Raw genomic sequence first — 27138 nt, forward strand, 5'->3', positions numbered from 1 at the left:
TGTCACTACTCTGATAAGATAAAAGCTATCTTCTGCTCCCTCCTCCCCTCATGTCCATGTATATTAGTCTCAAGAGCTGGAAGCCCCCTGGGACACTTTATCCCCTCATATCCTTGATTTCCAATCTACCCGCATGCAAGCTCATAAAAAGTATGACTACTGGACCTCATCTATGGGACACAGGATGCCACCCAGGAAGCTCTTACCAGCCAGCAATGAGTTTCTCATCTTCCCTAGTCAGGCAGGGGATCCCTGCCTCTGGCTCTGAGGAGCAGCAGCAACAGCAGACAATTTCTGCTTTCCCTTCCTAGCTGAGAGTGAAATACTTAGAATCCCAGAACCCTTAACTCTCCCACTGATTCGCTTAGGGTTCCTTATCCTTCTTTGTAGAGCCTGCTAAATGTCTCAGGATGTCTGCTCAGGATTCTAATGATCTCCCCCAATTGACCAGTCTAGAGCCCCTGGCCCTTTCACCCCTTCAACTAGCCAGGGACCCCATGAGTCTCTTCACTATTAACCAGCCCAAGACCCCTAGCTCACATTCTCTCCTCAAATATAGAGGATAAATATAACAGATAAGATGGTTATCTTTGAAAGATAGAAAGAAGAATAAGACTTTTTTTTGTTTCATGCCAAAAGACTGAACCAGAACAATGGGTGTTGCTTTTTTCTAATAAAAAAATTCCTACTAATCAGAATTATCCAAAATTGGAAAGAACAGTTTCCTCTTACCAGAAGGTCTTCAAGGCAAGACTGAATGACTACTTGGATATGTAAGAGATGGGATTCTTTTCAGATTTGCACTGAACTACAAGGTCTCCAAGGTCCCTCCCATTTCTGAACCTCCCTGAATTATAATCAGTTTCTAACAGCCAGGTCAACCTTCTCAGTATTGTTAGGTATAATTGTGAAAAAGTGTAGTGAAGTGGCAAAATTCAGGAATTTATTTGCCTCTCCTAGACAGTTTCTACTTAGGCCCTAGAAAAGGTTTTAAAAGGGAAGAGTGGGGAGAGGAGGGATGGAGGGAAAGTGTCTACAGCACCCTTCTGGGAGAACCCCAGGAAATGTTTGTTCTGGTTCCAGGACAGCAAAGCCTTCTCTCCCCTTTTCCCTGCCCATCCCTCTTCTGTTTCTAACCCCCCACTTAGATTTGCCACCAAGATAATTTCTTATATGTGATTTTGGAAGGAAGGAGAGGGAAAGGAAGATAGTGTATGAGAAGCCCAGCAGAGGAACCAAGATGGCATGAACTCTGGGAAAATTTGTATTCACACCATAAAGTACTTTGCCAGGAAGACAGGATGAAATTCAAGAAAGATTGTTGTCCTTTCCCCCTGACTGGCTAAGGAACCTGACTTAAAAACAGACTGTCTCTGGTTGTTTTGTGTTCATATAAATCTGAACTTCCTGTCCACATGTTTCTAAATAAATTTGAGTATCTTTGTGTAATGTCTGTGATCTGGAGGCACAGACAAACATGGACACCATCTCTTGGGTCCAACATCCAGTGAACCTACAGCTGGCATGCCATGTGCTCTCTCTACCTACCTGCTCCAATTTTATGGCCTGATCAGAGGTGGATGTGCTCCTGGGGAGTTAGGGAGGAAACCCTGAGCTGTTACCAGTTTGGTGGGGAAGTCGAGTTTTCATGGTCTCTGTAGACTTAGGTGAGAGGACAAAGGGCTCCATAACAAGATAAGAAGGAGCCAGAGGTAAAGGAAGGACAAAGGAAGGGGAGAGATTTTGCATGGGGTCCTGGCCTTGGAAATAATCCTATAGGTCCAGGAAACAGAGGGGACAGGGTAGGGACAGACTGAAAGTTTAGCCCCCCTCCCCCCAAAAAAAGAGTGGGGAAGTAAAAGCCGTGTGCTGGGAGAGAGAATAAGGAGATGGGGCTGGATGGTTCTGATTGCTCAAACTGGGGAGGATCAGCTGTTGGAATGGTTAACCTGGGGCCATCTGAGTGGCAGCCAATCACAGTGCCTGCCAGGAAATACCTGCTGGGGAGATTCCCCTAGAGTCCTACAACCCGGCCCTGCCCTGGCCCAAGACTTCTTGTGGCCAGCTGCAGCACAGTCCTCTTTTTCTCCTCTTCCTGAGGCCAAGATCTGCACCAGGAAGCCCCCACCCTCTTTCAAGGATACCCCCAGAGATCCATAGCCTAGCCCCTAAGTCCTCACCTCCACTTCCAGGAAGGATTTAGCCTCCCCCAAACCCCAAACCTACCCCTTACCCTCGTCCTTGCCAAGAGTCTTCTGGAAACCTGAGCTATGAGGAATGTGGTCTGGCTCTGGCTAGGAGCATGGCTAGGGATAGCCCTAGGGGCAACCCCAAGATCTGGGAGCCTACTGACCCTGCTCTCCTCAAACCAAAGTTCTATGGACCAGGATGCCCTGGGCTCCCTTTTAAATACAGTGATGGCCCGTGTGCACTGCCCAGATGAGCCGTGTGGAAAGGTAAGAGATCTCAAGAATCCCTAACCTCCCTCTGTCCTACCCCACCCCTAACCAGGGCCGGGAGCAAAGGGGACAAATTCCAAGAGGGAGGGAGGGAAGGAAGCAGAGAAAGGGAGGGGAGACGATTGGAGAGGATAGGACATGGGTCTCTTGGCGGGCAGGGGACAGCCAAAGATGAAAAAGGACCCTAGAGTATCCACCTTAAGCCATTACTTTTTACCAGTGCTCCTGGAGTGAGAAGGACCAGGGACTGGGAAGGGACTTAGCCTGGGATGGGAAGCAAAAAAGGGGCATGGGTCAGCCAGCAGCCTTGCTCCATCTGATACTACCTTAGGAAACAGGGCTGGGAAGAGAGACTAGCAGCCTGGGGTGGGCTAGGGTGGGCACAAGGATTTGGGATGACTTTATGAGAGAAGAAATTTCCATGGGAAGAAGAAAGGAATTTGTGCCCTACCAGGGAAGAGAAGCCTGGGGCCCAGTGACAGCCTGGTGTCTCCTCTTTCCATTCTTCCTCTTCTTTTCCCTTTTTGTCTCGAGACTCCAGACCTCCCACAGTTCCCAATCCTTTCCTTCAATTTTTAAATCACCCTAGGGATAGAGATATAGATGGTGTCCAGAGGTCACTGATTGTTTTTCCTCCTCTCTCCCTTTATATCTGAGTGAGAGACTGCAGTGGGTTTCCCATCTGTGTGCATGAGCAAATGGGTTAGTTAACACTCCAGTGTATAGGTGTCTGTGTGTGTGTGTGTGTGTGTGTGTGTGTGTGTGTGTGTGTGTGTGTGAGAGAGAGAGAGAGAGAGAGAGAGAGAGAGAGAGAGAGAAAGAGAGAGAGAACACTGCTTTGATTTATATTAGAAAGAACTTGGACACACGGGTGAGAAAAAAAGAGCCAGAAGTTCTATGATGTGAGAAAAATGGCACTTGGATTGAAGAAAAATTATAGTCTTACATGTATGTCAGATGACTATGGTCTATGTCTTTCTTGGGTGTGTGAGAGAGGATTCCCCTGTGTAATTCATATCTGTGTACATGTATGAGACAGATATCCTTTATATGTGTGTGAATGGGGGTGGGGGTAAAAGACACCCCCTCCATCAAGCTTTATGTGTTGTGAACCCTAAAAACTGTAAACCTTAAAAATAAAGGGTTAAAATAAAATGACAGAAAATATAGTTTAGACGTGATGCTTTATTCCCTGAGATTTACCATTAACCTACACATGGAGGCCATTCTGGCAATGAGCACCTCCTCAGTAAATTCTCACTTTAAAGAGGCACCCCAGACCTAAAGATACATAAAGTAGAACACAGCCCTGAATAAATTCTCACTTAAAAGGGACACCTCAGGCCCAAAGACACACTCCACCTTATAGGTTAATGGTAAATCCCAGAGAATAAAACTCCATTTCTAACCTATATTTTCTGTCATTTTATTTTCATCCTATATTTTTTTAAGTTTTACAGTTCTGAGGGTTCACAGTGTATAAGAGGGTGGGTGAGAGAGCTGAGAAGTCTTTGTGAGAGAAAGTACCTTAGGTCTGTTTAAAAGAGAAACTACTGACACCAGGTCTACCTTGAATTTCCCCAGGGTGGGGGATGGTGGTGGTGGTGGTAGTGGGGGGAATCCTTCTTCCTGCCTTTCTGTAATTCTTAGTTTGTGATCTCTAGGCCCCACATCCCCCAGTTTCCCAACTGTGGGGTGGAGCTTATCTCTTGGGACCTGAGTTTGGCATTGATGTTTGGAATACCTATGTGTAGCTTAGAGCCAGGAAGGATGGGGACAGAGTATGGGATTGGGGGAGGGGAGGAGGGATGGCATCAATTAAAGAGAGGACTGGAGATGGGAAATCCCAGCCTTTCCTTCCCCTGAGGTAGGACTGTGGATTTGAGCCATGCTTCTCCGGAACTGCTGTGTGACCTTGGGCAGGCCACTGAACCTCTGATTGCCTGTTTTGCTCAACTGTATAATGAGGATAATAATAGCACCCTACCTCACAGGGTTGTTATGAGGGTTAAATGAGATAATATTTATAAAAATTGTTATTTAAATACTTATTTCTCGAACTTCCCAAAACTATCCTGACTTCTCTTTTTTCGTTTTTGTTTTTTGCAAGGCAAAGGAGTTAGGTGACTTGCCCAAGGTCACATAGCTAAGTAATTATTAAGTGTCTGAGGTCACATTTGAACTCAGGTCTGTTGCTTTATCCACTGCAACATCTAGCTACACTTTCTCTCTTTTTAAAAATTTTTTAAAATGTCTGTTTTTTCAATTGTATGTAAAGATAATTTTCAGTATTCATTTTTGTAAAGTTTTCTCCTTTCTACCCTTCCCTCCCTCCCCACCCCCATCCTAGAACAGCAAGTAATCTAATATGGTTTATCCATGTACAATTGTGTCACATATGTTTCCATATTGGTTATGCTGTAAAAGAAAAAGTAGACGAAAAGGGGGAAAGAAACTATGAGAAGGGGGAAAAAAAGCAGAAAACAAAGTTCAAAAGGTGAAAATAGCATGTTTTGATCTACATTCAGATGCCATAGCTTTTTGCACGTGGATGGCATTTTCCATCACAGGTCTTTTAAAATGGCCTTTGCCCTACTGCTGAGAAGAGAAGTCATAGTTGATCATTGCACAATGTTGCCATGAAGGTATACAATGTTTCCATAAAGGTATACAATGTTGCCATGAAGGTATACAATGTTGCATAGGGTGTTCCGACTGTCTTTTTTTGTGACTGCAGTGCCTGACCGTGGAGAATGCCCTGGCCCTGGCCGGACAGGGTTTGATCTTGAGTTCCCAGAATGTGACCCGCTTCTGTGCAGGGATCTCGCTCTACCTCAGTGATCCAATGGGCACTTGTGCCGCTATCCAGGTTGGCAGCTGGGCCTCCCGTGCAGATGACTTCCTGGCTTCCTTGACCCTTGCCGGGGCCCATTACCCCAATATCCTGAATCAACTTCTTCAGCAGATCCAAGGGCACTACCAAGGAGAGACAGCCAGTGGCAAGGTGAGGGCACTATTGTGTCAGGAGGGTGTCTGGAGGGGAAGAGCCCTGACTCTGTCACTGACTCTGTATGACCTTGGGAATATCTCTTTCCTTTCCTCTGGACCTCAGTTTCTACTATCTTTAAAAAGATGGCAAGATTAGATTCAGGGGACCTTTGTGCTTGGACTATCCTGTAGGCAGTGGGGAGCCATTGAGGTTTGTTTGTTTTTTTTGCCAGGCAATGGGGTTAAGTGTCTTGCCCAAGGCCTCACAGCTGGGTAATTATTAAGTGAGGCGGGATTTGAACCCAGGTACTCCTGACTCCAGGGCCACCCCTCCCATTTAGTTTTAAAGGAGGAAGTAACTTGGAATAAAATGATCTCTAAAGGTGCTAGCAGCTCTCAGTCTTAAAGTTCTGCAAAGGTTGATTTGGAGAGGGGAGCCTAGACAATAGTCTAAGCCAGAGGTCTAGGGCCTGAACTAAAGCAGTAGCTATATGAGTCAAGAGTCAAACATTTGGAAGATATAGAGGGCTTGAGGAATGTGAAAACTGGTAAAGAAGGTGGGCGACTAAGGTTTCATGCTTGGACAATTAAGTAAATGGAGTCAAAGGAACAGATTTAGGGGAAAAGGTAAAGAAGCTGAGTTAGGAATATACAATTGAAGTTGGACATCCTGGTGGAGATCATCCCTAGGCTGCCTGGAGATGTGGGTCTGGAGCTCAAGAGAGAGCTTGAAATGCATATTTGGGGGATATCTTCATTCCCTCATTCCCACTGCCTCCCAATCTGTGGGGAGAAGAGGTAAGTGTGTCTGAGCTGGGGTGGGCAGGAACCTGAATTCTGGTCTCTGCTCCCCAGAGTTGTGTGGACATACACCAGATTTTGGATGAAGCAGCAGGAGCCCAGGAGGCTGAAGGCCAAGGTCCAAGCCAGGCTCTGGCTGCCCTCCTGGACCACGCTCTAGCAGGGTCCTGCTTCCTTGTCCTTCCCAGTCCCCAATATTTCATCGATTTCGTCTTCCGACTTCATGGCAATGAGTCACGAAACCTCACACTATCTGGTAAGGAGTAGGGGGTTGGGGCTAGAGATAAGAGGAAGAGATCAAAAAGAAAGATGGATCTCAGGGTAGGGATGCCTTCAAATGGGCTCTCTTTAGGGAAAGCTTTGTTTGACCTCTGGGTAATGTAGAAAGGTTCTGATAAATGAGAGAAAGTCACCATAGAGGAAGAAATGATTTAGGAATAGACCCATGAGGGGATAAAGTATCCAACATATCCCAGGGTCAGTGTAAAAATAGGATAATGTACCTGTTGGTTCCTGTCATATACACATCTTCCCACCTCTCTCTCTCTCTCTCTCTCTCTCTCTCTCTCTCTCTCTCTCTCTCTCTCCCTCCCCCCCTTCCTCCCAATCCTTAAACTTTCTAAATTCAATTTATCCAACCACCTGAAAAGAGCACTGTTCTCAATCCAGATAGTCTTGGAGAACTGTCCTTGAAGGTTTCCTGAATGCAGAGACAGTGGGGGGGGGGGGGGAAGAGAAGAAGAGAAGGAGCTGGAGCTAAGGAGCTAAAAGTAGCCTTCTCCTTTCCCTCCCCAGAGTTGCAAGTTCTGATGAGCCAGCTGCATGTGGGGAGGGAGGCTGAGGCCCATCATCATGGTGGCAATGAAGAGTCCCAGCATTATCACAGAGAGCACAGTATAGAAGGGAGTCCAAGTCACCAGAAGAGGACTCCTCAAAAGTCCCCACCAAGGGACTCTGACAGCATATGGGATGGGGTAAGTCTGGAGGAAGAGGAAAAGGAGGAGAAGGGAGGAAAGCAGGGGAGAAAAGGGTCAGGCGCCCCCCCCCACTTCCTAATTCCACTCCCATCTTTGCCCTAGGTTTGTCTGAGTGGCTCTGATGTCCTGGAGGTGTATGGGCTGTCAGAAAAGGAAGGTGTGTCCCCAGATGCCTGGGCCCAGCTCAGCCCAGCTCTACTACAGCAACAGCTCAGCGGGGCCTGTGCATCTACTGTTCCCCCACCCACCCACAATGATCTTAGCCAGATGGAAAGTGAGTAACATGCACCATCCCCTCTTAAAGCCCAGATTCACCTGGGTTGGTCTTTGAGGCTATTTCCTCTTGTTTTTTGTTTTTGTCTTTTTAGATTTTTCAAGGCACTGGGGTTAAGTGGCTTGCCCAAGGCCACACGGCTAGGTAATTATTGAGTGTCTGAGGTCAAATTTGAACCCAGGTACTCCTGACTCCAGGGCTGGTGTTCTATCCACTGCGCCACTTAGCCTCCCCTCCTCTTGTTTTTCAAAGTACAATCCTTCTCTTGCCACCTGAAGAGTGTGGGATGAAGGGATAGTTTCTTAGTCCTCAATCAGTCACCAGTCCTTATAGAATATGGTCTGGATGTAGCAGCCCACAGAAAATCAATGATCTGTGAACAAAGTAGCCTAGGAGGCAGGACTGATCCCTGGTCTTCCTAACCAGCCTTGTTCAGTACACTGTGCAATAGACTAGTTTGCCTCTCTCCTCCAAGAAAAAGCTTCACCAATAATTAGATCTGCTGAAAAATGGAACAGGCTGCCTTGAAAGGTAGTGAGCTCCCCTTCACAAAGACTAGATGACCACTAGTCAGGAATGTTGCAGAGGAGATTTTAGCTCAGGTTAAGGTTGGCTTAGATGCCTTCTGAGAGTCCTTCTAGTTCTGGATGCCTGACTTTCCTGGAAGGAATGTTATACCAGGAAGGGACACTCAATTCCTTTCTACTTTAACTATGTTTTGCATGATTTCCTGTATACAATAAGTATCATATTTCTTGTGTTTTTAATAGATGGGGGAGAAGTGGAAGAAGAAAGAAAATTTGAAACTGAAAATTAAAATTAAAATTAAAAAAAAATTTCCACTATAGTAAAATCTAAACATTCCTTCCTACCCTCCCTCCCTGAACTTGGCCCCCCAGTTCTTTCTATCTGGTACTGGTTGTTTCAACACTTTCCTCACTCCCCCCTCCTATCTTCATAAAGATAGTTTTTTGGGGGGCAGCTAGATAGCACAGTAGATAGAGCAATGGCCCTGAGATCAGGAGGACTAAGTTCAAATCCAACCTCAGACACTTAATAATTACCTAGCTTTGTGACCTTGGACAAGTCATTTAACCCCATTGCCTTATAAAAACAAACAAACAAAAAGATCATTTTGGGGGGAAAGGGGGGTGTGATGATTGGATCTCTCACAATAGAATTCTTATGAGTAGAACCAGAAGAACCCTAACAGCAACATGGAAGTGATGATCAGCCTTAATGGAGTGGCTCATTCTAGCAGTGCAATAATCAGGGACAATTTTAAGGTATCCATGACGGAGAATACCATCTGTATCCAGAGAAAGAGCTGTGGAATTAAAACAAAGACCAAAGACTACTACCTTCAATTTTTTTTAATTGTCTTATGTACATCGGAACTCTCAAATCAAGCATCACTATTTTTTTTCTCAACCCTTCTCCTCTATGCCTTTCTCCCATCTCCATGATTTCTAGTACAGGAGAGAAAGAGTTCAAGGTTTTCTGTATGTGGGAGCCCAGGAGAAAAGGGGCAGTGGTGACCTGTCTGCCCCCAGGCCTACCTCCTTCTCATTTCCCTATACCCATGGGACAGCTCTCTAACCTCACTACACATATGCCTCTACCCTAGGAGAGAAGTGGGGCAGCAGGTGATCCATCCTCAGTCCTAATGTTTTCTCTCTTATCTATATTCCCAGAATACCTATATAGCTCCCTAGCCATACTGATCATCTGCCTGGCCTCCATCTTCGGTCTGGTGGTTGTGTTCTGTGCCTCCTGCAAGGAGGCCTCCCACTATGTTATCCAAACCTTCCTGGGAATGGCTGTGGGTTCCCTCACTGGGGATGCTGTGCTTCATCTCATCCCTCAGGTACGTCTTCCCAAAATACCCTCTGAACTGCCCCCAGCTCAGATCCTGACCCTTCCTACAATGCCTCTCCCCAGAATTGCCCCTTGAACCTAGTACAGGTAAGAGGAGGGGCCCCAAGTGAGGTTTCCCCTTTGCCAGGAACCACCTTGGTCTAGGTCTGGCTCAACATTCATTTTCAATCCCTTAGAATCAATCAGTCAATAAGCTAATCTTTATTAAGTGCTTGCTGGATTCCAGACATTGCTCTCAGTCCTGGTAATAAAAAGCAAGGCAAAAAGCATACACTTCTCTCTCCCGTGCCCTTTCCCTTCAGGTACTAGGCCAACATTCCCATGAGAAGGAAACTGGGCATGGGCATCCTGATGTTATGTGGCAGCTCTTGGGTGTATTGGGTGGCCTCTATGCCTTCTTTCTCCTTGAGAACCTCTTCAACATCCTGCTGCCCCGGGATTCCCAGGTGAGAAATCCCTGTAGTTGAAAGGGTGATGGAGAAAGGAGAGGAAGGGAGGGTGTTTTGGGCTGAGGGTGGGGAGGATTGTCTAAGAGTTGGCATCTGGGGGAGAGAGAGGAGGCAGAGTGTCCCTTGGACTTAGGGGCTGGACATATATTGTCCCTGCAGGACAAAGAGAACAATAGTACCTGCAACCACAGCCATGGAATGCCCCTGCAGCTGGTAAAGGATGAACTGACACACCAGAAGCAGCAACAGCAGCCAGAAGGCTCACGGATAGACCTGGTAATGACAGTGACCAAGGCTCAGCCTCCATCCCATTCAACCAGCATCATTTAAGGGCCTAATCTGGCCAAGAACCAGTGCTAGAGGCTGGGATTAGAGGAAATAAAAGCAATATTCTCTGGAGGATGCTACTACATGTGGTCCTGCTTCCAAGTCCAGCCCATCTCAAACAAATTTGAGTTCCCAAGCCCTCCAGTCTCTCCTCCCCACTCTCCGCTTACTTCCTGAGCCCTTTTCCCATACAGTGGAGAGGGGGACAAAAGGGATGTCTTAGGGGATGTCCTAGGTTCCAGAGAGCCCAAAGAGCTTGCTTGAGCTACCCCTCAGGTAGGAAGATCTTCAGAAAGAAAGGTCAAGCAAATCTGCAGGAGGAGTTCAGACATTAGTCTCCAACCAAACCACCTCTAGGAGCCTGAACTGACTGAGTTATGGCAGGAGCCTGTGTGAGGTCTGACCTCAGGCCAGCTCCCTGAGCCTCTGCCTCCCCCTCTTCTTCCCCAGGTGCCAGATGAGAACCCAGAGTTTTCTGGTCAGGATCGCAAAAAACTGAGCCGAGGTAAGCCATGCACTGGACAGTCCTCTCTGCTTGGGCTCTGATCATTTGACCATTCCTTCCTCGGTCTTGACCTTCCTACCTTTTCCTTGTCATTCCCAAGCATTGTCTTCCTTCTCCAACTCAATCCCTTCCAGGGCTCCTGAAACAATCTCCCTTCCTTCCCATACCTGCTACCTCCTCTACAACTTAAAGCTGGTTTCCTCCCTCAGTTTTCCTTCACAGTCGTGAACTTTAAAGCCTTAAAGGGACCTTAACTGCCATCATCTAGCACCCCTTTAATATTTATGAAATATTTTTCTCTTCTCACAAATCTGTAAGGCAGACAGGGTGAACATCACCCCCATTCTACAGATGGGAAAAGAGAGCCCAGATTTCCTTTAGCTAAATCTAGTGCCTCCTTTTTATTACATCACATTTCCAAAAAGGGGTCAGACCCTGAGAAAGAAAGGAATTTATCTGAGGTCACACAACTGAGAAAAGACCAGAGTCAGAGTTAGAACTCCACTAATTTGATGCCAAATCTGGGCACTTTTTTTCAATATACTACATTTTCTCTAGAGAAAATCCATACACCTCAGCCCAGGGGTCATGATCTGACTTCAAACTACTTCTCTAGACTGGTCTCTCTCTTTACTGATAGAGGCTTGTGTGCTCCTGTTCTGTGTATTTGCTCCCCCTATCTGGAGATACTCTCAAAACACCTCCTCTCCATGCCCTTCAGAAGCTCATCTGTCTACATACTTTGTCTCTTTCAAGTCTCAAGACTTCAAGAAAATCTTTCCTGACAGATCCACTGTTCCACAAAAATATTCTCTCTCTTTTCTGAAGTTTGTCCCATAGTACCATCTCATTTGTGGCCTACTGTGTGCTGAAAGAAATATACAGCTCCTTCCCTCATGGAGCTTAGAATCTAGAATCAGCATAAGACACAAAACCAAGATCTGTAATGTCATTAAATACTTTGGAGAGATACCAGCAGAGCTCTATGCTAGACTGGGGAAAGGTTGTTAACTAGCCTGTGGGGAATCAGGAATACATCATGGAAGAAGACAAGGAGATACAGAGACAAAGAGAGAAAGAGAAGGGGGGAGAGAGAGAAGGAGACAGAGAGATAGAGAAAGAAGAGAAAAAGATAGATGGAGAGAGACAGAACAAAAGAGAGAAAGAGATAAAGAGAGATAGAGAACTAACAACTGATGCTGGAGGTGGAATGTTCAGTTGAGAAATAGGCAGTTGGGGCGACTAGGTGGTGCAGTGGATAGAGCACTGGCCCTGGAGTCAGGAATACCTGAGTTCAAATCTGGCCTCAGATACTTAATGATTACCTAGCTGTGTGGCCTTGGGCAAGTCACTTAGCCCCACTGCCTTGCTAAAACCTAAAAAAAAAGAGAGACAGAGAGAGAAATAGGTAGTGGACTAAACTTACCTGGGATAAAATATTAGCTTTTAAGTCAGGAAGTATTGAGTTCAAATCCTACTTCTTAACAATGTGCTCCAGGGCAAATCATTTAGCCTCTTTCAGATGTTTCCCAGAGACTGTACATACATTAGATGGTAGTTGATTGAACAGAAGGTAAATAAAAAGGAATAGTCTGAAATAAAGATGAAGAGGTAGGTGGGAGCCATGTGGTAGAGGGCTTAGAGTAGTGGGAAGACAACAGAATATGGAGTTCAAGGACTTAGTTATCTGTGGGACCCTGGGCAATCATTTGCTCTCTCTCTGGGCCCCATATTCTTCCTTCCTTTATTTATTTAATTTTATTTTATGTTAAATATATATTTTTTTTGGTTTTTGCCAGGCAATAGGGCAAAAGGTTCACACAGCTAGTAAGTATCTGAAACTGGATTTGAATTCAGGTCTTCCTGACTTCAGACCCAAGACCTACTTAGCTAACTGGCTGTCCCTGTAGGGACCTTGGATATCACTTAATTCAAAAACTTTATTTTTATAGAAGAGAAAATGTTTTTCTTGGGGAGGCAGCCCTGAATGAAAATTTTCTTTTACAAAAGTCTCTCACCAAAATAGAATACAGTACTCCTTGAAAACCCACCTGGAAGAGCTGCTCTTCTCGCCTACATGCATCCCTTTAAGATTCCCCAAGACTCCTCCCCCAGACTTCCTAGTGACCCCTGTTTTTCTCTCCCCCTCCTCCAGAGTTGCAACTTCTCCCATACATGATCACCCTTGGAGATGCCCTTCACAATTTTGCGGATGGCCTGACTGTGGGTGCTGCCTTTACTGCTTCATGGAAGACCGGTCTGGCAACCTCTCTGGCTGTTCTGTGCCATGAAGTTCCCCATGAACTTGGTGAGGCACCAATTCCCAAATTCTTGATCCTAAGGAACAAGCTGACCCAGACTCATGGGGGCTGGCCCAGGATCCCAGGAGATGGGACGACATAGGGTGGGGAACCAACAGGCTCCTATGACCCATAAAGGACTGTGCCCTGGGAGAGGGGGCATCAATGCTTATCACTAATCTCCTTCTTTTTCCCAGGGGATTTTGGGGCCCTGCTGCATGCAGGGCTGTCAGTGCGTCGGGCCCTGCTGCTGAACATAGTCTCAAGCTTGACTGCCTTTATTGGACTCTATGTGGCTCTTGGGATAGGGTCCAACGAGACGAGCGAGATCTGGATCCTCTCAGTCGCCATCGGGCTCTTCCTCTATGTGGCACTCTGTGACATGGTCAGTGCTGGGCAGAGAAGTGGGTTGCTGGGGCTGGGGAGAGTTGAGAGGTGAGGAGGAAAAACCACGCAGTGACCCTGCCTCCTTTCTCTGCTAGCTTCCGTCAATGATGAATGTGAAGGACAAGAGGCCCTTGCTGCTCTTCTTCCTGCACAATCTGGGGCTCCTGAGTGGCTGGGCCATCCTACTGGTGTTATCCTTGTATGAGGAGAACATCACCTTCTGATCCCTTGCTCACCTTGTTGGCAACCCAACTGACATGACCCTTCACTGTCCACCCTCAGTTCTCCTGCTCTGAACTGGACTCAGCATAGCTCTCTAGTCTCTGGTCTCTGACTCCTTCTGTCACTTTGTAATACACTTGACCCTTCTCTGAGATGCTCTTTGATAATTCTGGAATTGAGGTATCCTCTGTCTGTATAAAGAGAAATAATTATCTAAGAGAATTTTCTGAACACAACAGAAACCTTTATGAAGTTAGACAAAAGAATTCCATGGTGAGACAATCCTATAAGCATCTATAAACATTAGTTTGGTGATACCTATTGCTTCTTTCTCAGAATAATATTTTTAAATGTAAAAAATAAAATATGTAAAACTACAAAGGAAATTGATTATGTTGAAATATAATTATTTAGGGGCAGCTAGGTGGCATAGTGGATAGAACACCCACTCTGGAGTCAGGAGTACCTGAGTTCAAATCCAGCCTCAGACACTTAATAATTACCTAGCTGTGTGGCCTTGGGCAAGTCACTTAACCCCATTGCCTTGCCAAAAAAAAACTAAAAAAAAAGAAATATAATTATTTAAATTTTAAAAAGTAGATTATATTAATCTATTGAGTCTAGGTCTCATTGAACACAGCAATTTTAAAGTAGTAATGAGCACAAACAATATTTGGAAATATTGACAACACCTTTAATGTGATGTGAAAATATCTATGATTTCTCTTTAGTCACAAGATCACAAGTACTGATAATTCTATCCAAGTTTTTTTCTTACATTCATTTGTAAGTGCTAAATCTCACCAAAATAAAGATGTAATTTCACTTTCCTCGTCCAAGTTCACAGTTAAGAAACCCCTAGCCTTACATCTTCATCAATGCCTTGAATATGAATGCTGAAAAGTGCTTATAAAAGGGTGATCAAGTCTTGGAGTAAATTCAGGCAGGTTGAAAGTCTATAAAGGTCTGAGAGAATGCAACTTTGATTTCCCCTTTCCTCCATCTATTAATTCTGAATTGGTCTCCATGTTTCCAGTCTTTCCCTCACACAGCTATCAAAAGAATTTTCCTGGTGCTCTGGATCTACCTTGCTACTACTCAGTTAAAATTGTTTAGGGTTGTACCATTGTCTATAGGACAATAAAACTGCTATCCTGGCATTCAAAATCTTCCATATAGTCTTATCCTATTCCTCCAGTCTTATTTCACACAATTCTCCTTTATCACTCTAGAATTCCACCAAATTTAACTAACAGCTACTCCTGATCTCATTCTCCACTCTCCCACATTCTTGAATTCCTGAAGCCAATCTCCATGAGATGGAAGGCATTCCTGCCAAATATCTACCTATTGAAGTCACCCAAAATCATAGCTGGAAAGGACCTAGAAGGTCATCTGCTACATCACTCTCTTTTAGAGAAGAAGAAAATGAGACCAAGAGAAGAGAGGAAACTAGTCGGTGGGAGGTTGAACTCAAGTATTAAAGTGCATTGAGCAATTCATACCTAGCCTCCCAGGGATACAATGAAAAACAAATAGACCAAAACAAAACAAGAAGCTGGTCCCTAAATGAGCTCACCTTTTATTTTGGGTACAGACTATATGTACACAATTAAACAAATAAATAAGGTAATTTGAGGAGGAATGGAACACTGACTGAAAGAATTACATCTGAACTAAAACTATCATAAAGATAAAGCTTAGAGATAGAGAAAAAAGTGACATTCAAACAAGGTGTCCCATAAGTCCTTTTTTTTTTTTTAGGTTTTTGCAAGGCAAACGGGGTTAAGTGGCTTGCCCAAGGCCACACAGCTAGGTAATTATTAAGTGTCTGAGACCGGATTTGAATTCCTGACTCCAAGGCAGGTGCTTTATCCACTATGCCACCTAGCCGCCCCTGTCCCATAAGTCTTAACTGCTGTTTTCAGCTTTCATAGCTTAAGACTCTTGGGACACCCTGTGTAACATTTTCAATTTTGCCTAGTGCTTTGCTATCTCATTAGAGTCTAACTATCCTGAGAAGTAAACTGTACAGGTATTATGGCCAGTTATTACAGGGAGGACACAGGGTAAATAAATGGCTTTCCCATGATCATAGTCAATAAAGTACTAGAAATAAAGGCAAGTAGGAAAAGAGATAAGCAACGGATCATTTGGGAAACAGCTAATAATCTAGTTTGGCAAGAACAAAAGGAAATAAAGCATATTAAGGCTGAAAAAAGCAGGTTGGAGACTCTAGGAGGTTCTTGGATACCCAGAAAAGGAATAAGTGAAAGAAGTGTAATTTTAAGTCAACATTCATGAAATATGAAACAATAACAAAACTATTCTTGAGAACATCTATTCAGTATAAGAAATGTTTTGGGTGTTTTTTTTGGCAAGACAATTGAGGTTAAGTGACTTGATCAGGGTTATGTTGCTAGTGTCAAGTATCTGCATTTTTTTTTTTGTTTTTGCAAGGCAGTGGGTTAAGTGATTTGCCCAAGATCACACAGCTAAGTAATTATTAAGTTTCTGGGGACAGATTTGAATTCAGGTCCCCTTAACTCCAGGGCCAGCTCTCTTTGCTGCACAACCTAGCTACCCCTAGTGTCAAGTATCCAATGGTGGATTTGCACTGAGGTCCTCCTGACTCCAAGCTTGATGGAGTTGAGTCACTGTACTGCTTTGCTGCCCCTTATTAAATGATTCATATACAGGTTACATTATGAGAGGTATAAAGATGAAATACCATGTAGTCATTAATATATGCCCTTATGAACCTAATCTTATGGCTGACAGGTTCTACTAATGTTGTTCAAACATGTCTGATTCTCCATGACCCCATTTTGGATTTTCTTGACAAAATGGTTTGCCATTTCCTTCTGCAGCTCATTTTACAGATGAGGAAACTGAGCAAACAGAGTTATATGACTTACCCAGAGTAAGTAAATGTAGTAGTAAATGTCTGAGACTGGATTTGAACTTATGAATTTGAATTTTCCTATGTCAAGCCCAGTACTTCATCCACTGTGCCACACTGAAACTTATGATAGCTAGTAAACAGTGTGTGTGTGTGTGTGTGTGTGTGTGTGTGTGTGTGTGTGTGTTTGCAAGGCAAATGGGGTTAAGTGACACATGGCTAGGTAATTATTGTTTCAGGCCAGATTTGAACCCAGGTACTCATGACTCCAGGGCCGGTGCTTTATCCACTGCATCACCTAGCCACCCACTAGTAAACATTGTTAAGAAAAAAAAGGTCCCAGAACTCCATTTTCCATGATGGTTGAACTCAGAGAACAATACTCATTGGGAAGACTCAGCTTTTCATTTCCCACTAGACTGTGTGTTCTGGGTTAGAAATTCTAATTTTTAGAGGTAGGGAGATGATTTGTGTCCCTGTCCACTCTCCATCATTTAGTAGCAAGCAGTTATGTGATAGCTTCTCCAAGGAAATGAAAATAAAAAATATAATTTATGTAACCTAGAAAAGTTTATTTTTGGAATTATATGCATACAATCATTAAGTCTTATGGGGAACAGCCAGTGTATGAGGCAGGTCTTTGAAGAGTGGTTTCTAACTCATTCCTTGTTCATAGAAAAAGTTCTATCAACTATAAAATGGTGACATTTTATCAGTCCTTCCTGTCTCTGACTTTTTCCGTTTAAAATTTTTATTATTGTCATACTTGATGGTAATCAACAGACATGACCATTTCCCTAGACAAAGAAGAACAGGAAAGGAAGATTGTCTATAAAACTGTGAACCTTCAATACTTACATTTTGAAAATTTGTACATTTCAATTTAAAGCCTGGTAATTCCAAAACTGTTCTGCTTATCCATGTCTGTTTTGCTTCTTTTTTTTTTTTTTGCAAGGCATGGGGTTAAGTGATTTGCCCAAGATCACACAGCTAGGTAATTATTAAGTGTCTGATTAAGGTCAGATTCAAACTTAGGTCCTCCTGACTCCAGGGTCAATGCTTTATCCACTGTGCCACCCAGCTGCCCCTATTTTGCTGTTTCTTAAGGTCAAAATCTGGTAACTTTTGTTCTTGATTAGGACAAACTCTGGGAAAGTTAGCATATATTTATTTCCAACAGGCCAAATTCAACCAGGACCCCTCTTCATTTGGGAGAGATCCATTTTTTAACAATTCAATTCTGGCCTAAGATGCTCACAAGATCAGGGATGTCACTTTACCTACTAAACTCTCTCTGCCTTGGTTTCCTCATCTATAAAATGGGAAGTTGAAAATAGTACCTGCCTCCCAGGGTTGTTGTAAGGTAACACGAATGAAGCACTTTGCAAACCTTTACGTTCCATATAAAAGCTAATTTTGAGTCATTCATTTTCAGATAACAGCCAATATATGGATGTCATTGAGTATATTTATTTGCTACAAGAGAAAATTTAAAAACTTTTTTTTTGGTGGAATGAGTAAGGGGATAGAGAGAGAGAGATTGTGTTATTAAAAAAAGAGATGATAAATCATTAAAAAACCAACAGAGAGGAAAGAAGTGGATTTCCTCTAAAGGGCGACATATCCATAAGAATCTAATCCCAGAATGGAGATGAACTGACAGGAACTGACAAGCATTCTAATGTTGTTTTTCATGTCTGACCCTCTTGTGACCCATTAAGTATTTACTAAGGGTCAGACACCAAATTTAACCCTGGGAATACAAATACTGTCCCTGACCTGAAGGAGACAATATCCTAAGGGAGGTGGAAATGAGGCATCATGGGGAAGCTCAGCCAGGTGAGTAATGAAGAGATGCTTGGGTTTGGGGAGGAGCTTCTTAGACCAGATGTGAATTATAAAAGATGGATCTCTCCAAATTGAAAGGTCCTGTTTGAGTTTGACCTGTTGGAAATAAACTCAGAGGGAGAGACTTCAGAAGGAAATGGAAAACCAAAGATGCTTGTATCTTTACCAAGAAAACCCCAAAATAGGGTCACAAGAGGGTCAGACATGAAAAACAACAACATTAGAATGCTTGTCAGTTCCTGTCAGTTCATCTCCATTCTGGGATTAGATTCTTATGGATATGTCGCCCTTTAGAGGAAATCCACTTCTTTCCTCTCTGTTGGTTTTTTAATGATTTATCATCTCTTTTTTTAATAACACAATCTCTCTCTCTCTATCCCCTTACTCATTCCACCAAAAAAAAGTTTTTAAATTTTCTCTTGTAGCAAATAAATATACTCAATGACATCCATATATTGGCTGTTATCTGAAAATGAATGACTCAAAATTAGCTTTTATATGGAACTTAAAGGTTTGCAAAGTGCTTCATTCGTGTTACCTTACAACAACCCTGGGAGGCAGGTACTATTTTCAACTTCCCATTTTATAGATGAGGAAACCAAGGCAGAGAGAGTTTAGTAGGTAAAGTGACATCCCTGATCTTGTGAGCATCTTAGGCCAGAATTGAATTGTTAAAAAATGGATCTCTCCCAAATGAAGAGGGGTCCTGGTTGAATTTGGCCTGTTGGAAATAAATATATGCTAACTTTCCCAGAGTTTGTCCTAATCAAGAACAAAAGTTACCAGATTTTGACCTTAAGAAACAGCAAAATAGGGGCAGCTGGGTGGCACAGTGGATAAAGCATTGACCCTGGAGTCAGGAGGACCTAAGTTTGAATCTGACCTTAATCAGACACTTAATAATTACCTAGCTGTGTGATCTTGGGCAAATCACTTAACCCCATGCCTTGCAAAAACTAAAAAAAAAAGCAAAACAGATTTAAGTTAGCAAGAATATTTAATGATATTTCTCTAAGTCACTTAACTGTTCTCTTCACTTATAAAACTAGAAGGTGAGACTCAATGGTCTTTAAGATCCTTTCAAGATGGTTCCAAAAAAGGTAACGGGATTTGTACCTACAAATTATTGGAATTCAACATTGGATATCTGAGGAAGAATTCATAAGATGTGGGCTCTCTTCCAGACAAGTTGGCATTTTATTGGACACTGTAATGGCACAGTAGGCTGAGATTTGGGAGATACTCTAGAAAAGAAGCATCTGTCATATTCTCATTTATATAGGGAGAGAAGTAGGAAGAGAGAAAAAATGATCTCAGATAAATAATTACCTGTTTGAAGTGGGTCTGAAGGTCAGAATTTGACACCCCCAAGGGACAGTTAGAAGGGACAAAACTTCTAATTAAATTATAAAACATGCTTGTAAGAAGGGCTTTTGAATATCAAAGACGACCCCAGGTATTGAAATATGATAATAAATGATTGTCTTTTTTTTTCCCCAATGGATTATTGAATACTTTTATTTGCACATAGAAGCCACTAAAGAATCTGGCCTGTGGTCTTGTTGGGGCTGCATCATAAGTATATGGTTCTGCATGCCAACACTGGGAATAGGGGTGAGAACAGATCATTGTAGCCCAGTCACAAGATGATAAGGTCTTCCAATAAAGGACCAAATGATTGGATACAGTTATAATGAAGCAGTGAAAACAACAGAGAAAGGTGGAAGAGAGAGGGGTGGAGGTAAGTAGCAGAGGCCCCCCTCCCCAAAACAAAACTGGTCTACTACTTGGTGATGCCCATTCTTTGGACAAGGACTTCTACAGAGGTGACTGTTGTCTGCTAACTCTGAGGCTTCATGGCCTGAGGGTTTCTGAAGTTCCTTCCAGCAAATTTGGTTGAACTTGGTCAAACACTAAGATTGGCAGGGGGCCCCAATCTTGAACTGCCCAGTGCAGAGACCCACCATCAGGTCTGCAATGAAGGTATCTTCAGTCTCCCCAGAATGATGGGAAACCATTACTCCCCACCCATTGGATTGGGCCAGTTTGCACACCTGGAGAGATTCAGTCAGGGAGCCAATCTGGTTCACTTTGAGCAGGAGGGCAGTTGCATGCTTTCTCATTCACAGCCTTTTCAATGTGCTTGGGATTGGTCACTGTGAGACCATTCCTTACAACCTGGATGCCTGCAGTTTCAGTAAAATTCTTCCAAGCTTCCCAATCATCCTGGTCAAAGGGATCTTCAATAGAAACCACTGGATAGTGCCTGATGAAGCTCTTGTAGAGGTCCCCAAGCTTGGCAGGTGAGATGTATCTGCTGGGATCATCAGGAGACTTGAAGTTCAAGTCGTATTTCCCAGCCCGGAAGAATTCAGAGGCAGCAACATCCATGCCAGTTACAGCCTGGTCAGTATAGCCAGCCTTGCCAATCGCTTCCTTCGGCAGCTCCAGAGCTTCTTTATTCTTCAGGATGTAAGGACAAAGCCACCTTTATCTCCTACATTGGTGGCATCCTATCCATATTTCTTCTTAATCACATTCTTCAGGTTGTGGTAGACCTCAGTTCCAATTCACATGACCTCCTTGAAGTTTGCTACTCCAACAGGGAGGGTCATGAAGTCCTGCACTGCTAGCTTGTTACCAGCATAGGAGCCACTATTGATCACATTGAAGGCTAGAACTGGCAGGATGACTTCTTCATTGCCTGCAAGGTCAACTATATGGCAGAACAAGGAATCACCTTTCTCAGCAGTCCCAGCCTTACAAACAGCCAGAGACAGACCCAATATGGCATTTGCTCCAAATTTAAATTTCTTCTCAGAGCCATCCATCTCTATCTTCAATTTACCCATCTTCTCCTGCTCCACAATATTCAGTTTCTTGCTAATCAGGGTCAGGGCAAAAGTTTTATTGATGTGTGCCACTGCTTTTGAAACACCTTTCCCCATATAGTCAGTCTTATCATTGTCTTGGAGCTCCAGGGCTTCATGAATGCCAGTAGAAGCCTCACTGGGCACAGCAGCTTGGAAGAGACCTTTTGAAATGCAGAGCTCAACTTCAACAGTGGGGTTTCCAGGAGAGTCAAAGATCTCCTGCATGGAGCTTCAAAATCGATATGTTGAGTATCTGGATGGGGATTGCTCAGTGGGCTTCGGAGAAAAGAGGCAGAGGGAAGTGATTAAGTCTTAAGGAAGATCCTTGCATAAGTGTAAAGGGTAAGGATAACCTTAAGAAGACCTTGGCAAAAGCAAAGCAGAGACTGCTGGGTCCAGTAATTAAGTTAGCTAGAATTGCTGTTCTTATGAGAGACCTAAGAAAGACACTCACAGCAGGACTGAATGTTAGGTAAGAGTTCATTAATTGGAATCCTTCATCAGTAACTATTTTTAAAAATTATTTAAATATTTTATCTTAGGGGAGGCTAGGTGGTGCAGTGGATAAAGCACCAGCCCTGGAGTCAGGCCCTGGGTTCAAATCCCATCTCAGACACTTAATAATTACCTAGCTGTGTGGCCTTGGGCAAGCCACTTAACCCCATTTGCCTTGCAAAAACCTAAAAAAAAATTTTTTTAAATCTTATTTCCAATTACATACAATAGTAGTTACTACCAATCTTTTTTTTTTGCAGGATTTTGAATTTTACAACTTATTTCTCCCTCCCTCCTTCCCTCCTCCTCCCAAAAGAAGGCAATCTGATAGTCTTACATTTGCTTCCATCATCTTCAACAGTACCGATTAAGAAAGTTACTGTGGATTGATCTGTCTTGGAAACTGGGAAAAAATTGAAAATGGGTGCTAGACTGAAACTGAAAATAAGAAATTTTTTGAATCCATGTTACTGCCCTTTCTTTTAACTTCTCCCCTCATTTCCACATCCCATATCTAATCATTTGCCAAGTCTTATCAGTGATACCTCCCTAGCACATCTCTTCACTATAAAGCTGAAAATTGATTTTAATTCTATTTTTCTATGTCTCAATCAAACTAGTTTTAATATTCCCTTTCATGATTCCTTCCCCTCAAAAATTTCACCCAACACTTACATCCCAAAGAAACCTTACCTTTAGGTCAAGGTTTTGTCTTTTAATGACTTCCACCTTTGTAACCTCAATCATCACCCACTTTCCAGAGAAACTTGGTTAATCTAAAGATAAAAATCTCAACAATTAAACTAGTGAGGCAACTCCAATAATCTGTGACTTGAAACACTTGTCTGTGGATAAGGGGGGTTTCAGAAAGGGAGGTTTAAATGATAGAATTTCTGTTCTAATTATGACACTGATAGCCATTTACCTATGTTGCTCAAGATTTTTCTAGCTCATCTTGCTAATTGTTTTAAGACTGTTATCCCAAACTCAGTGTTTTTGGTCATTGTGAAGTCATTGACCCAATTTATTGTTTACCATTGACCTAAGTAATAAATTGACTGTGCTTGGAGCCTTGTCTCTTAGGTTACTTTAATTTTTAAATGTAATTTAACCTAAAAAGGAAACTTTGTGTGTACTGAATCCTTTTTTGAAGGAATTTTGTTAGCAAGTATTTTTGTGTCTGTTTTCTATCTTTAGTGTATGATGTGTTGAGTGTGGTAATTTGGCAATAATTAGCAATAGAGGATCTGGGAAGTCTTTCTAATAGGCAAACCCTTTGTAGAGAACTCACTCTCTTCAAAGGAGACTCCCACCCTTAAGAGTCTGAAGATACTTTCACCTTAAGAGTGGTAAGGAGCTGTACACTAAGGATGGATCCTAATGTTGTAAGAGGATTTGCTAGTTTCCTGTGAAGGACTCATGGCTGATACCTTAGTGCAGATGTAAAAAGAAAACACAGATTTATTAAAAAGTCATTACAACACAAAAGAGAGAGCTAGTTAAGAGTTCTTTAACTGGATGCAACAATTTAACCAGGCAGGCCGGCCGCTAATTAACTTGTACATTAGAAGTCAGAGAGGTAAGGATGGTAAGAGAGAGGAATATTTGTTGTAGTTTCTCCTTAAATGTCCTCCTCAGGATCCATGGGAGAAATGGCATTTGGGGAGTGATCCAGGTCTTATATATAGGGTTGGTCTGGGATCTTGTACTGGAGATATTGCTCTAGGAGATGTGACTATAGGATGAACCCCTACTTGATACAATGTAACATACTATAATACATGCATAATCTTGATCCACTGGTGATGCATGGCCAAGATCAAAGTCAAGGTCAATTGCAGAAAAAAGCTTACAAAATTTGTTTCCAATTACAATATTCCTCTATGTCCATAATTCCCTGCAACAATAATAAGTCTGGAAAAAAGACACTTCCTAAACTAAAACTAGAGGGAAAATGTGTTTTAAAAGTGCCATATATGGTCTAAAAAGGACACTTGTGTAAGTGTCCACTAATTTATTTTTGAAGCTCCATCACTGATGTTTAATATCTATGTACCTGTTTGTGGTTCCTACTTCATTATATATTTAAATTATTGATGAGAGAGAGATGGGCTCCAGGTTTTGCCCTAAACTATATCTAATTAGTATCTTGCTCTGAATTATTATTATCATTAACTCAAAAACTGGGTTCCTAGGCAAAGAAAAGACTCATCCTATTGATAGCCACACCTATGACAGGGGAACTATAGTACTATGAATCCAGTTTAGAAAGCAAGGGCCAATAGAGCACTGGCCCTGAAGTCAGGAGTACTTGGGTTCAAATCCGGTCTCAGACACTTAATAATTGCCTAGCTGCGTGGCATTGGCCAAGCCACTTAACCCCATTTGCCTTGCAAAAAAAAAAACCTGAAAAAAAAAGAAAGGGCCAATAGGGGAAATCAGCATTTCCCCTACCCTCCAAGGAAGAATTCACTAATACCAAAAGCATCTACATTTCTGGGCAGCCCATGAACTTTTCTTTAGCCATTAACTGTCTAGCCATTCTCGTCACTAGTTTAAAGGTCATGAACTATTGGAAGGGCTCCTGAAAAAATGATTAAAACCTTATATCTTGACTAAAAATTGGACCAGTTCTCCAAACTGAAAAGATAGCTTACCGGACAGGGAGAGGTAAAATTCATAAAGGAAAGTAGACTTCTGAATCCTCTAAGTAGCACCAATGAGAAATGTTTGTATTCTGGACTATGACTCATGCAAAAACACTCTACAAGAGTCTATTGGATTTTGCTTTTGTTACCTCCAAACAGTTGAGTTTGTTTTAGGAGAGGAAAAGATTACATACAGACTGCTTTTATTATTTTAGAGAGGGAGGTGCTTTTCTTTTTTTTTTCTTTTTTATTCTAGTTTTAAAAAGGGTTAGACCACTGAAGTCAGTTTCCATTAAGATTTCAAAGACAGTTTATAATTTGAACTTTCTTCTTGACCCCAAAAAAGAGAGAAGTTTGTTTAAATCAGAGTGACTTGAGGATAAATGAAACTTAATCATTACTTAAAAATAGTTTAAGAAAAATCGATTTTAAATATTAGAAATTATAAATACATATTCAATTGGATTCTGAAAGTTTTTTAAAAAAAATGATTCACAAAGTGTGGTATGAAAAAGAAATTGATACGTTAAAAGAATCAACCTAGTATGTCTATGAGAATAAAAGATAAGGAAAAAGAAAAATCTAAGCCTAGGTCCCAGACTGGATATTTCTATTGGCTGAAAGAAAGTTTGAAATTATGAAAGAAGAGGTGGATATATTTGTGGAATAGGTATTGCACAAAGATAAAGGATTTGAGGAATAAAGCTAGTCCTTAAGATAAAATTAGCCTTAGGGAATATTAAATATAGATTGTTACTGTTGAGCTTAATTTTCATGTTGCTTTCCAACATATGACATCAGGGCAATGAGTTTAAAACTAGAAAAAATTAGTTTTTGTCCTTAAAGCATACTTTGTTCAAGATATCTCTATATTGACCATGAAGGCAATTTAGAATGTCAAAACTTAATAGTTTAAAAAGTATGCGAGTCTGGGCCGAGCCGGGAACGGGTGCGGAGCGGCCGCTGAGGGGCCGCCGCTGTCGCGGCTCAGCCGCCCGCGATGCCTGCCTGCCGGCTGGGCGGGCCAGCCCCTGGAGGCCCGGGGGGCCCAGCCCCCGGGGGGGAGCCGCGGCCGGAGGCTGCCAGGCCCCCGCGGGGTGCCCTTCTGCGCTGTCCTCTTGTTATACCTACCCAAAGACACACACAGTTCACAAACTAAAGAGAAACTTACTTGATATGAAAACATTCTACTTCAAGGCCAGAAGACAAACGGAGTTTGGAAAACCTCAGTATGTTGGACTTCTAGGGACTTCAATAAAGAAATAGTATAAGGGAAGAGACAAGAAAAAAGTTTCAAAATATAACTTCTTAGTAAGAAATGGATCCCAAAACTTGTGGACAACAAAGAAGCCTCATGTCGATCCATCCTGAATATTTTCATCAAGAAGAGTTAGGAGGTGCTGGATATGCTCAAGTATCTTCCCTGATTTGTCTGCCACCCACTTCCAGCTGAAAATGATCTGAACCCCTGCACGTTTCTTACAGTACCTTGGCTGTACCTTTTCTCTACCTTCATCCTGCTTATTTGTGTAAATAGCATCCGTATCTGCGAAATTGTGAAGGCATCGCATCAGATCTAACTCTGTAGCTCATAAGAATTCAGCTCATAATGAGCACTTCAAGTTTGTCAAATCCAGTTGCCTCTTTGATGTTGCCTTTATGTCATACTTATTCTGTCCTGGGAAGTCCTCTTCTCTCATCCCAGACTTATCCAGCTTAAGTCCCCTTCTTCCATGAAACTGTCTCATACATTCCATTCAGAATTGATCTTCCCTTGATTTTAAACTCATACATGGGGGTTTTGTTTGTTTATAGTTTTGGGGATGATATTGATGGTTCATTGTTGTAGGAAATTCCCTCTTTCCGTACAGGTTGGCACCTACTCTGTAACTTAGTTTCATAAGGGAGAGTAAACATTTTTAGGGCTGTGATCTCTGGAGGAGTTGGGATATCCAAGATGATTCATTGGGGTAGTCCATGAAAATATTATTCAGTGGACTTTCCCTCATCACCTGCCTCTGCTGTTCTCTTTCTGAAGGCAGTTTGACCTCATCCCAGCAGCAGAAGGTAGACAGTCCTTCTCCTTCCTGCCCCAAGCTCCCTCCTTCCACTGGCACTGCAGTGCACAGTTCATATGTCTCCTGGAATGGCAAAAACTTTTTTTGTACTGTAAATCAATAAAATGTTATAAAGTACTGTTTTATAAGTCTTGACAATATTTTAATATATGTATATTTAAAAAACTCAAGGAACTTTATTTTCTTTTCCTTTTTTAGAAATATTTTATTTTGAGTTTTACAATTTTTTCCCCATTCTTGCTTCCCTCCCCCCACCCCCCACAGAAGGCATTCTGTTAGTCTTTACATTGGTTACATGTTATACACTGATCTCAGTTGAATGTGATGACAGAGAAATCATATCCTTAAGGAAGAAAAAATAAAGTATGAGATAGTAAAATTACATAATAATATAACATTCCCCCCCCCCAGTTTGACAGTAATAGTCTTTGGTCTTTGTTCCAAGTCCATAATTCTTTCTCTGGATATAGATGGTATTCTCCTTTGCAGATACCCCAAAATTGTCCCTGGTTGTTGCACTGACGGGATGAGTAAGTCCATCAGGATTGATCATCACCCTCATGTTGCTGTTAGGGTATGCAATGTTTTTCTTGTTCTGCTCATCTCTCTCAGCATGGTTCATACAAATCCTTCCAGGCTTCCCTGAATTCCCATGCTTCCTGGCTTCTAATAGAACAATAGTGTTCCATGACATACATATACCACAGTTTGTTAAGTCATTCCCCAA

General features: G+C 42.5%; 1 protein-coding gene and 1 pseudogene across 1 annotated transcript; one reads left to right on the top strand and one right to left on the bottom strand.

Annotated features, from left to right (window-relative positions):
* The first annotated feature begins 2014 nt into the window (after positions 1–2014).
* SLC39A4 (solute carrier family 39 member 4) lies at positions 2015–17266 on the top strand. Its single transcript, XM_074203038.1, has 12 exons — positions 2015–2456; positions 5197–5463; positions 6303–6504; positions 7044–7222; positions 7328–7499; positions 9194–9366; positions 9680–9823; positions 9986–10102; positions 10604–10658; positions 12814–12966; positions 13156–13343; positions 13441–17266. Exons 1-12 carry the CDS (start codon positions 2271–2273, stop codon positions 13567–13569), a joined length of 1965 nt encoding a protein of 654 aa, XP_074059139.1. The 5' UTR covers positions 2015–2270; the 3' UTR covers positions 13570–17266.
* Positions 17267–20005: 2739 nt separating this feature from the next.
* On the bottom strand, positions 20006–21415 carry LOC141499438 (enolase-like; annotated as a pseudogene).
* Positions 21416–27138: the final 5723 nt, after the last annotated feature.

This window comes from Macrotis lagotis, chromosome X (assembly GCF_037893015.1).
Source record: "Macrotis lagotis isolate mMagLag1 chromosome X, bilby.v1.9.chrom.fasta, whole genome shotgun sequence".
NCBI classification, from domain to species: Eukaryota; Metazoa; Chordata; class Mammalia; order Peramelemorphia; family Peramelidae; genus Macrotis; species Macrotis lagotis.

Coding starts and splice junctions, on each gene's coding strand:
- SLC39A4 (XM_074203038.1), top strand. CDS start 2,271: ATGAGGAATGTGGTCTGGCTCTGGCTAGGAGCATGGCTAGGGATAGCC. Junction 2,457..5,196: donor CAGATGAGCCGTGTGGAAAG/GTAAGAGATCTC, acceptor TTGTGACTGCAG/TGCCTGACCGTGGAGAATGC. Junction 10,103..10,603: donor AAGGCTCACGGATAGACCTG/GTAATGACAGTG, acceptor CTTCTTCCCCAG/GTGCCAGATGAGAACCCAGA.